The sequence below is a fragment of the Dromaius novaehollandiae genome, chromosome W, assembly GCF_036370855.1.
Source record: "Dromaius novaehollandiae isolate bDroNov1 chromosome W, bDroNov1.hap1, whole genome shotgun sequence".
Classification (NCBI taxonomy): domain Eukaryota; kingdom Metazoa; phylum Chordata; class Aves; order Casuariiformes; family Dromaiidae; genus Dromaius; species Dromaius novaehollandiae.
This window is the reverse complement of record NC_088130.1, coordinates 70,700,275-70,715,293: the sequence shown is the minus strand read 5'-3', so window position 1 is coordinate 70,715,293 and position 15,019 is coordinate 70,700,275. Positions and strand designations below refer to the sequence as shown.

Sequence of the window (15,019 nt, the reverse complement as noted above, 5' to 3'; positions counted from 1 at the left end):
GCAATAAAGCTATCTTGGCATGAAAAATAATACATTGAAGAAAAAAGAAATACATTCTGTTCATCTAGATATCAAAGGTTATCACGGCCATTTAATACATCAAACCCAAGAGTAAAATTAAACAAATTAAAATCCGTATTAAAATACGGACTGAAAAAAAGTTATCACGAGTTAAACAAAATGAATATTTTCCATACCTGGTTGGACCTTTCTTCATATGGTCTCCAATAAAAGTTGCGTTAGTCATACTCATCAGCGTGTTTGCCAGTGAAATAACAGACAGGAGATGCTGAGTGGTGACAGCACGTGATACACCGTATGTCCCCTTTCCTAGTCCTTCGGTAATGGACATTTTTCTTCCTAATTCCACACCATCATATGATGGTTTACCTATAGACTGATTATACCCAGGAAGCATGAGAGACATGTGGCCTCCTCTAGACAGCAGGCCAAAGGACACGGAACAGTGTGGCTTAAGCATCCCAAGACGATCAAGGCAAAGCTCATCTAGAACAGAATTCAAGCCCCAGGCGTGAAGACAGGACATAAAAAGCTTTGCCGTATCCATGGTTAGGTTATATTCTAACAAGGTTAATGGTTTAGATTTGCTAGAGCGATATTCTGGGTCACTGTCCTCTCTTCTCTGTCTTATTGATTCTTCATCCTCATCTTCGTCATCAAGAAGATGTTCTTTTATATTCTCTTTGATGGTTTCCTTGACCTGCTGGAAGAGAACTGCTGCTCGTTTCCCGGCCAGAAAAGAGCCTCCTTTGTCAGAGCTGCCAGATGCTTTCTGCAAGTTCTCTGGGGAAATAAGTGCGGTATTAGGCCTAGAGGCTTCTTCCGTCAGCAGCTGAATAATCAGTGCTTCTACATCAAAGAAGAGCACGTGTATATCCGGATCTGTTAAGTTGGTCTTTATAGCTTGAACCATCAGGGAGTTATGTGAATATTTAGGTAAATTCCCCTGTAATTAAAAAAAAAAAAATATATATATATTTTGAAATTTTAATTGGATTACTTAACACTTTTCACGAAGCTAATTCATAAATTGAAGAAGCTCTGAAAACTCACATGGGTTTAAAACATGTTATGAATATGTTAGTGAAGAATTTTACTACATTCTTTCCAGACATTTTACAACATTCTTTTTAGATGCCAGGAATATGAAACTTGTGATCAAATATGACATCCCTAAAATACGAAATCCCCCTTACAGAAGTTCCAGATAAACACAGCTCTCTAGGTAAGAGGGAACTTCACATTTGTTATACAGAACATGCATTCTAAAAGATAAGCTATACTCAGAGTACAAAAAAATTCCAATATTTTGTTTTTATTAAATTTAAAAAGCACCAAAGAGTTTACATTTGGATATAAGAAGCACTGAAAAAGCAATGTAGTCAAAGCTCCTACCTCTAGTCTCATAACTCAGCCTTAATTTTAATATCAGGTCTTTCAGTTTGGTATTATCTTAAGTGTCCCTATTATTTCCATTCTCTAGAGTCTTTCTTTTAACCACAAATGGACATTTAACAGCAGATATGTAGAAATTAACAAAGTTTTTATAAATATACTCTATGTATATATAAATACACACACACACACACTATATATAATTCAAATAACTGATAAACTCTCTATTACATACAAATTATGCAGCCATTTTCATTAACAAATGTATTTATCAGCATGAATCATAGAAACATTTGCATATTCTACTTAGTGTCTTTTAACTGGAAAGTTGGACATATATGTCCATTTCTTCCCTCCCTCAAGGACTTTCTCTCTCAAGACAATACATATTTCTAATCCTGTGACTACTTAGCCTCCTTAATAACTTTGTACAGGATATCATAGGAGGTGTTTGAAAACTGAATTTACATATACAATGTACATACATACACACATACAATTTACATATATTCCTCTTCCATTAAGCTACACAGACTCGAAAAATGGTGTTAGCTTTAAAAAAGCATGTCTGCCACATCCTGTTCAATGACTGCTTCAGTGTATGATGCTGTTTATGCAAAAAGCGTGCTACTGCAATTCCCAAGCTTCTCTCTCACACCGATTTTTTTACCCGTAAAGCTCTCTGCTTTTTCTGTGGCTCTGATACCTTATATTCTTCAGGGATATAAGATTTTTTTTAATGAGATCCCTTTTTTACAGGAAAGTCTTCAGAGGAAAAAACGCCCTCCCTAAAGTTTTATATTAGCTTTATATTTGAAATCTCTCCAGAAGAGGTTAAGTTATACTGTGCTGCAGTCAGGAGCAGCCGGTGATCCACTGCAGTTTTTGTGGGCTCATTTCTGAGGATCACTGAATGTTCATTTCTGAATATTCTGAGCAATTCAAGATAACATAAAAAGAATCATATTTTTGAGGTGGTAAGACACAGCGTCTTTTATCTTGCCTAAACATAACATGCACAAGGTTTGTTCGAGTTTATTTAAAGCAATCCATTATTTCAGTTTTGTTTGACTTTGTAATCTTCAATTTTCCACCACACTAATACTTTATTTTTTAATTTGCAGACTGTTAACTTAAGACTGCTAATATTTTGCTTACTTAGAAAGAACATCCACATGTGTTTTATTGTACGGTGTTGCAGTAAAAGAGAACAAGTACTGATTACTGGTTTGCTTGCTGCACTCACTAGTTATTGTTCGTTTTTAAAGGATGATTCTCACTGAATATACAATGAATAGTCCTTGATGTTTTCACAGCCTCAGCTGTAGTTTCAGGCACTGAATCCACCAATGACCAGTTTTCTTTTTATAATTCATAATCATACTTTTTTTGTCCCTGAAAAGACAACTTATTGCCTTGAAGGAACGTCTCCTTTGACATCTCCTCACATCATGAGGGAGGTTTTCTCTATGAAAATATCACCAACAACAGTTCTGAAGAGTGCTCTTTAAACATTTCACATTATTGCAACGCACTGGTATCGTGAGCATATGCGCACGTGCGCGCACACACGCACACCCCCCTCCCGAAGAGACATATTCAGAACACACAAAAAGACTCTCCGCCAGTGAAACACAGACCTGGCAAAATCTTCAATAACATGCACTGCTCCACAAGAATCACATAATTCTGAATGTCTGTCTTTCCTCAAATTAAAATCCATTTCATTTATGTAATGAAGTTATGACTCTACCAGTGACATTTGGTCACAAGTTATGAATGGGTTATGAAAGAAAAATTAAACAGAGATCATTATCTTCTCTCTCTTTTCTTACATTTCTGAAAGAAGCTGCAGTGCTGATTAGTTCAGAACGCTACATAAACAGCCAAGGGGCCTAAAGCACAGGAGCAAATACCCAAATTCTGTTCCTTTTTGCCTGTGGTCAACTCTGAGAATAAAGAAGTTATGCTTATTAAATAAGTTTGTCATGAGAAGCAGTTCATGAATAATAGGGACCAGAATAGAAATAATTAAATGTCAATAACTGCTACTTATGTTCTGCAATGCACTGATTTATTCACATATTCCTTATTCATTACAAATCTAGTTGTCATTTTCTCAGAATGTAATGTAGGTACCTTTTTATACAATGGTCTCTGGTAATGGTCTCAATTATAAAATTAGAAGGAACAATTTAACAAAAATATTTTAGCTATTGATGATCATTGCTCTCTTTTTTGCTCTTTGTGTCCTTTGTGTGCTGTGCACTGTAACGCAATTGCTGCCTTCAGCAGCCAGCAATCCCCCGATCAGAGCTGCAATAACTGCACATACAACATCAAGGTTTACGCTTGTGCAAAGTGATACGGGATTCGGGAGGAATACCAGTACACAAGTCTGAACGCGTATCCTTGTGGAAACAAGATGGTGCTCTAAAGTGGGGTCTCCATACATTCTGCTTGAAAAAAATGTTATTTAATGCATGAAGAAAGATACTGATACGTGCTGGAAGCAGGTCTCTGCTCCCCTCTGCTGGCCCACAGCCAAAACTACCAGCACACTAGAAGTCTGCACGACTTGAAAGAAAGACGAAAGCAACAATGAAAGCTCTTTCTCTTAGGACTCAGTTAAAATTTTAAATGGCATTAATAGGATAATCAAATTTACTACCTGCACAGCCTACTCTAACAGGTCATTATTGGGGGGGGGGGGGGGGGGGGAAGAGCTAGGATGAATGGCAGCATACCAGATCATCAGTAAGAACACGTGTAAGCAGGATAGAGAATTGGAAGGGACCTCTGGAGATCGCCGAGTCCAACTCCCTGCTCAAAGCAGGGTCAGCTACAGCAGATTGCTCGCGGCAAGGAAAACCTCTCACATATTTCCTCAACACACAGCTCTGAGGATATTTTCTACCCAGTTTCCTTCAAGATAGTTTTGCACTTCTTTGTATTAAATTTTTATTTTAATAGAAAGATAAAATTAAAAAAAAAAAATCAGGTGTTATAGTCTCTCTGTGGCAAAGTTCATGAAACCCTCACAAGGCCAGAAGTCATCCTTTCTCTATATTTTGCACCTTTAACAAAGATGCATGATGCAAAGCCCAGGAGAAGCTCTTCCTTCAAGCTCTCCTCTGATGATTTGTTCTGATACACTATTTAGCCCATCAGCTAAACTACCTTTGATACTTCAGCCTACTTCTAAAATTTACTTTTTGCTCCCCCCCCCCACCCATCTCTACTGTCTCTGCTGCTTGCAAAGACTGACTGGCAGCTTTGTTCAGCCCAGCTCCACTAAAGACTGAAAAAATTGAGCCAGAATCTAGGACTACATCTAGGCTCTGGGTCTCCTCTCACAATTATAAATAATTAAATTGTATTTCTGAACTACTGGAAGATTGATCAAGCATATAAAAATGAGAATATATAATTTGAAAGGCCTAAGGACTGCATTATTTTAAAGCAGATTTAATATGAACAGTAGCAAATTAAAATTAAGAGGATATTCAGCATCAACTCTTGTACTGTACTGTCCTCCACACTGTAGTTCCTTAAAAATTTTATATAGTACTAATTTTTCCTGGGATACCTCCTACATTGTACTCTATTCACTCTTCAGAAGGTTAAAACTAATGTTAAAATTACCCTTTATATTACATAATTTTGAAATTCAAGGTATTATTATGAGATCAATTCAGAAAAAGAGCTCTTGTTGCTGGTTGTTAGAAAAGGACTTCCTCTCCCTTCAAAATATTTTGAAGTTGCTTCCCTACTTATGCAGTAATTTTAAATTACAACCAGGACAGAGAAAAGCAATCATCCCTCGACCCCACGGGCTAACGTGCAGGCTCACCCTCCAGCTGGCAACACCCGAACAGTTTACTTCATCTTCAGCAGAATATTCACAGGAAGGTTAGCAGAGTGCTTAGCAGGGCTCTTCATACAAGCACTTACTTATTGCTCGTGCTGATAAGCAGTCCATTGCTGCAACAGCTCAGTAATACCCATGTAAATTGTAAACTCGTGTGTCTAAATGTACACGCATAAACATGTCATGGCTCTGTATGTGTAGCTCAGTAACAGTTAGTGAATGCTTTTAACCAGTCACTACAGATTACTGCATTTGAATTTATCACATAAACTGAAATATTTAGGAATGAGCTAAGCCCATTAAAATCTTGCTTTAAACACTTAAAATCCTTCTCAAACCGTAATTAATTTTGAGCATTTAAGTTCTGCTGGTTCCACTTATATCTGTTCATATGCCTATTTTACTAATACTTTTTCTGGCCTGTCACACAGCCACAATTGGGGGAAAATAAATAAATAAATAAACCAAGCTATAGCACCATATAGCTCCGTCTTTAGAGAGGTCTGCAGGAATGTATAAAGCACGTGTAATAGGAGGGGGAGGGAGGGAGAAGGAAAAAAGAAAAGACAAATCAATGTCGATTCCACTCCTCAAATTTCTTCATGGTGTTTGTTAATATATGTTATCAATTCTGAAGGGGAATTAACATTGTTGTGAAATTAAAAACACTATAAAATTAAAAATCCCCCCCACATAACCCTCTCTGTGGGGAAGGGTGTAAGACAAGTATAGTAATTCAATACATGATATTCCTTATGAGATTTGTTTATAAAAACTATAAAGAAAACATGGGACTCTGACAATTTAAATTTAATAGATTCACCATCATCCTCCACAACTGTCTATATTCATGACATAAAACACAGAATTTTAGCTTTCCCAACAGAAAAAAGGAATAAGGAATATTTTGCTTCTATACCATGCACCTGTGTCTACTCACTCTTTATAGCCCCACTCCAGCTAAAAAGAAAAAAAAAAAAATGTAGCCCTTCACTTTCATCTAGATACAGCCTGCAAATTCCTGGAAGCCGAAGCCAGGAAGGTGTTTCCGACAGGATTTCTCTGAGGCCCATAATCTCCGTACAGAAGAGTGGTGAAAGAAATCCCTAATGGGTGGAGAGTGGTGAGAGAAATCCCAGCAGATCTTTCAACATACATTTTTCATAAAGTGATTATTCCTCCAGCAACTTTTAACTTCCTCAGCTCTGCACATATATAATTGTTTTCCCTTATAAACTGGGCAGCTATTACCATTGCTAAGGGACTCAATATATTCAAAAGCAAAACAGGAGACTAGTCTCCTATCTAGAGCTTTTAATCACTAATTTTCTATAAAACATACTATTAAAATTGGGAACAAGCCTGTAAAGAAATAAAACAGAAATATTGCATAATGGGCTGAAAATAAGAAGTGTTTCATTACTGGCAGAATGTATTTCTTCTTCTCTCGAATTTTTATTCTCACTTTCTTTTTCCTAAACCTTCCTCCCTTATGCAGTACAAAAAAATTATTCAATTCAGAAAAGAACTAGTATGCACACCTGAACTTATATAATTTTACTATGTCTGTTTTTAACTAATATTGTGATATTTATGAGTTAAATACATATTGACAAATATTTAAAAAGCAAGTGTTAAAATTTAAACAATAGTTGAGACAGAAAATAAATATGCTACTTCCTGAAAGGCACTGCCTATCTCAAATGGCATTAACATGTTTAGAGAAAATATTTTAACTTGTCTTTTCAGAAGCCAACTTCTGAAAGCCCACTTAAAACTACACTGTAAATTCACATAAAATAAAATGTGTTACAGTTATAGAAGGAATCCAACTACTTTTAAATATGAAAAAATCTGGATTCAGAGTCCTTCCTGGTAAGTACAATTTATTAATTCTACATTAAAAACAAACAAACATTAAAAAACAAACAAACAAACCTGAAAAACCCAACCCCAAACCCAGAAAAAAGCAGGAACTGGCCTCGTGCTTTCAAAATGTAATTCTAGATAACACCACCGGCATTAGAAACGACATAATTACATTGAACAAGGATGAAATTTTTGGTCCAAGAAAACATACTTCTGGGACTGACTCAAAGCATCAAAATCAGTTTAGGTCTTGCTACTAAAATTATAAAATGCTTTGGATAAGATCCACAATAATTTTACAATGAAGACTTTCCATATTATTTGTTTTCATAAACAATGGAATATGTTCCAGATACTGCATTAAAAACAAAACCACAACTTACTTTGTCAGATGCTTCTGAAGCTAAAAGGTTAGTGGCAAGAGTCTGTAGTTTCTGATGTGCCATATTTTTCAGAGCAGCCAGACTACGTCTTGTCATGGCCTGCTTCAGGTTGACAGCTGGATGACTGAGGGAGTCCACAGCAGCTGGAACTGCCTCATCACAAGCGTTCAAGATTTCAACTGCTGTTATTCCCATCACACACCTGTCCAGCGCACCTTCACATATTTTGAAAAGCATTAGCTTAGCAGAAACAATTCAGAAAGTCCAAAATATCACAACTACCATGTGTGAAAACACCTTACATCACAGGATGCTATGCCTAAAACTTTTGGTTGTGTAAACAGCTATTTTTAGAATTTATATTCCTAAGGGTATGTTTTTTTCCCTAAATTTCCATGATGTTGAAGGATGTAAAGAAAAAGCAGCAAATAAACAAAACCAAAATCAAATAAAAAAAAAAACAAAAAACAAAAACACAACACGATTCTCTACTGATCACATAGTGATGACTGCAGTTGCTTGACATTTTTAGTAAAAGGGTATTTTCAAATCATTTTGAATTCCTTCTCCCACCCAACTACCTGTGTGGCTTAACCTGTCCATGATGATTATCAGGCTTCGTTTTGCTTCCTAGAACTTCAACAACAAATATTCTCATCTAGTTTTCATGATAAGCTGAAAACAATATTCAGACATTATTACATGTTTGGATTTTTTTTTTTCTTAACTCAGTTAATGAGTTAGAAGGTAGTTACTTACGGTATATATTTGGATACATTATTTCTTGCCTTCTCCCTTTCAAATACCACAAACAGTTTTCTACAACATAGCTATTATTTTATGCCTTGTTACCCACTCTGTTAAGGTTTGTTCTTGGTTTCCTGAAGTCTTTTACACTATCCGAGAACTAAAATTTTAACCATTAACTTAAAAAAATAAAAATAAAAAATAAAAAACCCTTATGATTATTCTTCACTCTGCAAGCGATTAAACTTCCAGATTGAAGATGCTGCACCTCTACACAAAGCTTGAAGTAAATTGCACAAACGCTAATAAATTTAGAGGACTGTAAAGATAAATAGGAAATCATGTAGGGGAAAAACAGCCTCAGCAAGGTATATTTCTCTAAAACTAAATGAGTTCTTCCAAATACTGAAATACGTATCTAACAAATGCTTACACAGTCTACGAATTTAGAGAACATCTGGAGAGCTAAATTTTTAAATATAAACACGTGAAAAAGTTAAACTCGTCTCCCTGATATGCAACTTACACAGAACTATTGGCAAATATATTGATTTTTTTAAAAAGAAAAAATACATATCTTTGCATTAAACCTTACCAGTATCCATTTGCCAGACATACACAGATCCATCCGAGCATCCCACCACCAGGTAGTCATCTGAAGGCCTCCATTTTATTACTTGGATGGGGAAAAGGTGACGGGATGCCAGCATGATACATTTTTTCTCCCGCAAACTCAGAAGACCTACTGAGTGATCACTGGCAACAGAGCAAATACAGTGCTGGACTCTTGCCTTAAGAAAAAACACACAAGAATTATTTTGATCATAATACAATTAGTTGACATTTAATAAAAACTAAAATACTCTTCAGACTGTTCAGTGATAAACAATCCACTTTATAAGCAAAACACAAGCGCATCAGTCTACAGCAAAATTCCTAGTGACTTCATCAGAACCAGAATTTCACCCACAGAAATTCTCTTGAATCCAGCCACTTGCATAGGTATGAGAACATCCTGCCCTCTCAACGTTACCAAATGATATGGCTACCTTGGATAGAAAAATTCAACGTGCTGAACCAACAACACTATTTCATATTCATTAAGGCAGTTCCATACTGATACATTTCTTTGACCTTATAAAGTAACTATTAAGGACATCTTTCAATTTTTCCACAAAAAGGAAAAAAAAAGTTTTCTCTCCCCACGCTTTTCAAATATTTAAAATCTCAAAGAAAAATGACTGTGAAAGGTTCAAAACAGTCATAAAAGTTATAAAACAAATTATTTGAAAAACAGATTCAGTCAGTTGATAAAGCAGTTCACCTTCAAATAAAATACAGAATACGTGCACTCAACTCTGTCACTTATATTTAAATTTTTATGCGACAGACAGAAATGCTTTAGCTAGCATGCTGATGCATGTTTCTTAGTAAAACAATGAAAAAAAGAGAGGCCAAGCATTTTAATTTATAATACAGAATATATGTTACTCTGCACACACACTTAAGCACTGCTAGAGGTAAAGTTACTCAAAAGAACTACTCATACAGCTCACAGTTTTTAAAAATATAGTTTTAAATTTTATATATTTATTTTTTCCAGCTTTTCCTAGACTTCATTTGATTGTAGGCTAATAGTTAGATAAGCTTTTATAAAAAAGCCTACATCTACCCTTAGCTTAGTTCAACATGCTAATTCTCAAGTATTTTTAAAGTCGAGATCCAGGGAGGAATAGAGCATATCAGCAGAGCTAAGCAGTGCAGAGATAAAGCAAATGAGCTCAAGGAACAGAAGTAGTAAGAAAATGAAAATAATTAAGCAGAAAAGTGTTGTTCAAAAAGAACAATGGAAGACAAAAGGAAATAAAGGGCAAGGAAAATCTGTTAAGCGAAAGACAGAAACCAGGATTTTCTTTCAAACAAGTTGATGGCAATTTGTTCATAAAACTCTTCCCATTCACCCAAATTATGAAAAATAAAATTGCATTTATAAACTATGTCAGTTGCTTGGGAATGTGATAGGCAAACAAATGCAGGGCAAAGACTTTGCTTCCATGTTGTAAAAACCTTCTCCCACTGTTAATGCTTCATATCACGTAATGCCAACCATTTCCCTATGTTTTAATATTCAGTTTTCCCACTATTTTTAATCCTTTACCTGGCTAGATCATGACACAAACAAAAATGAAATTAACAGAGCAATTAAACTCTTTTTAAATATCTGCAAGCATTATACTTCAGCTCAATTCTAAGTCTTCAGTGTTTTATATTACATTCACATTCTCAAGAAGGATTCAAACTTACACTACAGTTTTCTGGTGGAACTAGAAGCTGTGTAATTTCTCCACCATGTACACAGAAGATATGTTTCATCTCTCCAGAAAATATATCCCATATGATGACTGAGAAATCCACACCACCTGAGATCAAATACCTTTGATCATAACGAGAAGAAACCTGATGAGGATACAGTAAACATGTAATTTTGTTTCGATGACCTCGGAGAGTCCGGTGAGGTGGCCAACCTAAGAAATTTGGGGGGTAGGAAAGGGAGAAGGGAGGAAGGGGGTTTGAAGGGAAAAAAAAAAAGAAAGAAGAAAAATCACTAGAACAGTTTTTAATACAGAATAATAAGCAGCAGTCTGCTCTCGATTAAAAAGATAGAGACATATTGCAATTTGTCTTAAGTTCTTTAAGCATTTGCCTTGCCTTGTTTTGAAAGGTTCACAAGTATTTAAGACTTCATGGACTGAATGATTCTTCTTTTGTCTTGTCACAAGATCTCACCTGAAAGTAATTCAGCTTTCTTAAAACAACCCCCCCCCCCCCCCAATTAAAAGACCACAAAGATTGGTGTGGGGGCAGGGGGGGAATACTCCTCCCACTCAAACCTAAATTTATTCAGGGTCATAACCAAGAGGACAACTATCAGGAAGACTGCAAAAATCTTACTTTGCATTGGCCACAACAGTAGCATGCAAGTCTACAGTGTTACCCAGGTGGTGCTTGTGCTGAACAGGTTAATGGTATTAAATTTAAATTTAGAAAAAAAATAGTCTTTGTGAACACAGAGCTGACTGGTAAGTCTTCTATTCACTGAGATCACTTAAGCCATAGCTATTGTAGCTTTTTAACTAATGAAAAACGAGCATAGAAAAACTGTCTGATTAAATGGCAAATTTGATAGTCAGTATGTTAAGCATCAGAATCAAATTTGTTACAGAAAGTCTGCATGACATAGTTGAACTTTTTTTCTCTTTCTCTGATTACGCTTTCTAGCAAGCCCAGCAGTCAAACACAGGATACACACAAGCACTTCTGTATTTTTATGAGGTTAAGAGTCACCAGCAGTGAACTGCAGAGTAATATTACTGACTTTCAGGCAATTGAGCTTTACATAAAAATTCACTGCTGTTTAAAATTATATAAAGGAAATCAATTATCTACGGAAAATATTATAACTGATAATCTCATATATCCATATACTAGAAAAATATTTAAACATCATTTTTATTTACCAGCATATATAAAAACTCAAGACAAAAAACATTTGTTCTGAAACATCAAGATCATAAAAATATTAGGATAAAATTATCTGGAACCAGAATGTACAGCAGCAGGCCAATGTATAATGCACTTTAACTACATGACACACAAGGACAAGTTCTCTTTTAAATGAGTTATTTGTCCAAGGAGATCTTCACAGGCACACTACTACCCCAGCTGCATGTGCTGCTCAGAACAATTCTGCATAGAAAACACAAGATGTTTCCCACTGTAACTTTGCTATTACATCTCAAAAAAAAATCCAGGAGAAATACCTGAGCCTTTCTAGTGAAGGGACATCCCAAAAAACTGAAGCAAGCTGGCCACACTTGATTTATCACTTCAGTTTCTCATTACATAAAAGAACATCAGGCTTATTAAGAATATGGTTACATGATTTCTCCACTTTCTCCTCTTCCCCCACTTTTTAAAGCATATTTGTAAAACAGCTTAATGCTCACTTCTTGAAACTATTTCTCATTTCAGCGTACCTAGTAAGAGATCAGCACATTCTGTAACCCAACTGTGCTTTTCTAAAGCTTATTTACGTACCTCTCCTAAGCATATGCTCTCCTTGCAGAAGCTGAACTATAGCAGTTTGTGTTGCTGGCACAATAACAATGCTTCCATCTTCACGACCGCAAACCAGACGCCCATGCGCTGGGATATACACGCTGGCTGTCACTTTAAGTGGTTCATTGATGTTTGGTATTAAGCTTAATTGGTCTATAATTCCAGCAGGGTGAGGACTAAGTTTATTAAAAGCTTCCTGTAGGGATATTGAAGTTGTTGCTTGCAGCCCTGTTTAAGGAAAAAAAAAAAAAAAAAAAAAAAAGATTTTCTGAAAAGATCTCAAAGCCTGCCACGTTACAACACTTTAAACCAAGTAACATACACATCCTGGAAATTAATTGACCAAGTAGATGAGTGCTGCTACAGCAACACGTGGAAACAATGAATATTTGTGAGAGCTGGTATTTGGAAAGTAAAAGAGGTAAAACTTATCTCCTGAGAAGTATTCAGAGTAAAGTGAGATTTTGATCATATATTTAAAACTTAAATTACTATAGCTCTTACAATAAGCTAACAATTAAAAAAAAAAAAAACAACAACAAAAAAAACCCACATACACACCACACAACTATTCAAGCAACATAGATTTCATTTGAAGCTTCAGTCATTCAGATCAAAAAGTCTGAATTGGAGGAAAAAATGGTTGGTAACCTGAAACTAAAGGTTGCGGAGGGACTGCCCGAGTGTTGGAAACAAAGTGGAATCTAGTGCAAAAACAGCCCAACAAACTTCCTTCATTTCAGTTTATTCATGTATTTCCAAGAGATTTCTAACTTACTCCTCAATACAATTGGCCTTTCTTGATTTGTATATTGACACAGAAGTGGGTTAAGCAAATGCAATATAGAAAGTACACTTACATGACCAATCAACTATGAAAACACATCATTCAAGGCTTGGGGAAACGACTGATGCATTTGTAAGAAAATAAAGTGTTTTAGCCAGCTACGAAACATATTAACAAGAATTTACATAGAGATGCCTGACTTCTGCTTGGGCATTGCTTCTGAGATGCCAAGTTCTTGGCAGCAAAATCGTAAATTAAGTATACCTTCTGCACTATCCTGTTGTTCAAGTGTATCAGGCACACTCCAAATACACAGTCTCCCTGAAGAGTCTCCTTGTATTAAGAGTTTATTGAAAAACTCTCGACGTCCATAGAAGAATCGAGTAACTGGGGGACATATTAATAACTGTTAAAAAAAAATAATAATTAGAACAACTTCAGGCACATGTAAATCACGTACTGACCTCAAAATTCACTTTCCACATAATCCACTGTCTCTTTTAAGACCAGAACAGGAACTAGCCACTCTTGGCTTTAGCCTTTCCATAGGAGAAAGGATAAGTACAGCAATACGAACCAGAGAAAACTGATTAGTTAAAAACATGTCACAGATTTAGGAGAGAGGAAAATTTTATATTTTATATGCACACAAACACTTAAAATTATTGACATTTTAAAAATAACGAGTTTGAGATATACTACTCAGTGAAGAAGTCCAAAAACAGAAACAAAAAAATATATGAATTGATGGACAACACAAAGTTAAAAAAAATTAAATGTATAAAAATACCAATGTCCAATACTGTTATTACAAGGCTAAGTCAGACTTACTAATAGTACTGTACATTACTAGATGTAATTACACAACAGTCTGAAGCCGTATCAATTTATCGCACATACAGTTTACTGTATAACATAAGAATGGATAATAATTCAAAGAGGATTTGGGCCTGAAAAATGGGATCTTACTTCCTTTGCAAAAATTTAGGCATTTAAAACCTAAGTTGTGATACTAAAAGCATTTGTTCAGTGACTGCCTAATCATTAGGCACATCACAGCTTGACTTCTAATCCTCCAGGCACTGATGCACGATAAGCTCTTAGTACAAAAGAACTGAAGACTCACTGGACCAGAGACTAATCACTACACTTATGAGAAAACAAAAACAAACAAACCATAAAAACACAGAAGTTGTCTTGTACCAGTTATTCTCCTAAACGTCTACTTTCACTAGAACAAGAAACTCTAAACATCTACTTTGAAAGAGAAGAACAGGTCACTTGGAATGCTAAGTGAGTTTCAATTCTTTAAAAAAAAGAAATGCAGTGCACAAGAAAGTACAGATGATAAAATCTGGAGGAAATATATTTTACCTGTTTATCTGCTCTGTCCAATACACTGTACAGTAAAGGTGGAATTAAATTTTCCACTGCTTTTCCCACATCACTGCGAAATGAATCACTAGCTGGTAGACAACTAGGTTTACAAACAAAAAAAAGGGAATAAAATTCCTTACATTATTAGAAAGAGATTGTTATATCGCTAGATAAAGAATACTTCAGATTTTTTTTAGTTTCAAAAGCAAAAACAACCCTCCCAAGCCTCTAATCATTACATTTTCAATTGTTAATACAGTGTATAGCAGATCATTACAATAATTTTAATGTACAGGCCATTCTCAGTCAATAAATAAGTGCTCCAAATGCTTTCAGCTCAGTCCCCACACACATTCATAACTGAAGAAAAGGAAAGAAAGAAGGCTGGCTTTAGTGTCTGCTCCAGAGTTCAACATATTTGTCTTGGAATCAGATAGATTCAGGAGCAAA

The 15,019-nt window shown here is 35.5% G+C and overlaps 1 protein-coding gene across 2 annotated transcripts in view; it reads right to left on the bottom strand.

Moving 5' to 3' along the window:
• LOC112985188 (WD repeat-containing protein 7) overlaps window positions 1-15,019 on the bottom strand; it is a 164,231-nt gene that overhangs the window by 125,261 nt on the left and 23,951 nt on the right. For both annotated transcript variants that reach the window (XM_064500699.1, XM_064500700.1), the window contains exons 9-15: window positions 14,567-14,669; window positions 13,457-13,598; window positions 12,385-12,633; window positions 10,591-10,811; window positions 8,882-9,077; window positions 7,540-7,754; window positions 198-967 (exon numbers count right to left, since the gene is read on the bottom strand). In XM_064500699.1, coding sequence (XP_064356769.1) covers window positions 198-967; window positions 7,540-7,754; window positions 8,882-9,077; window positions 10,591-10,811; window positions 12,385-12,633; window positions 13,457-13,598; window positions 14,567-14,669 — 1,896 coding nt within the window. The remainder of the gene's footprint in view (window positions 1-197; window positions 968-7,539; window positions 7,755-8,881; window positions 9,078-10,590; window positions 10,812-12,384; window positions 12,634-13,456; window positions 13,599-14,566; window positions 14,670-15,019) is intronic.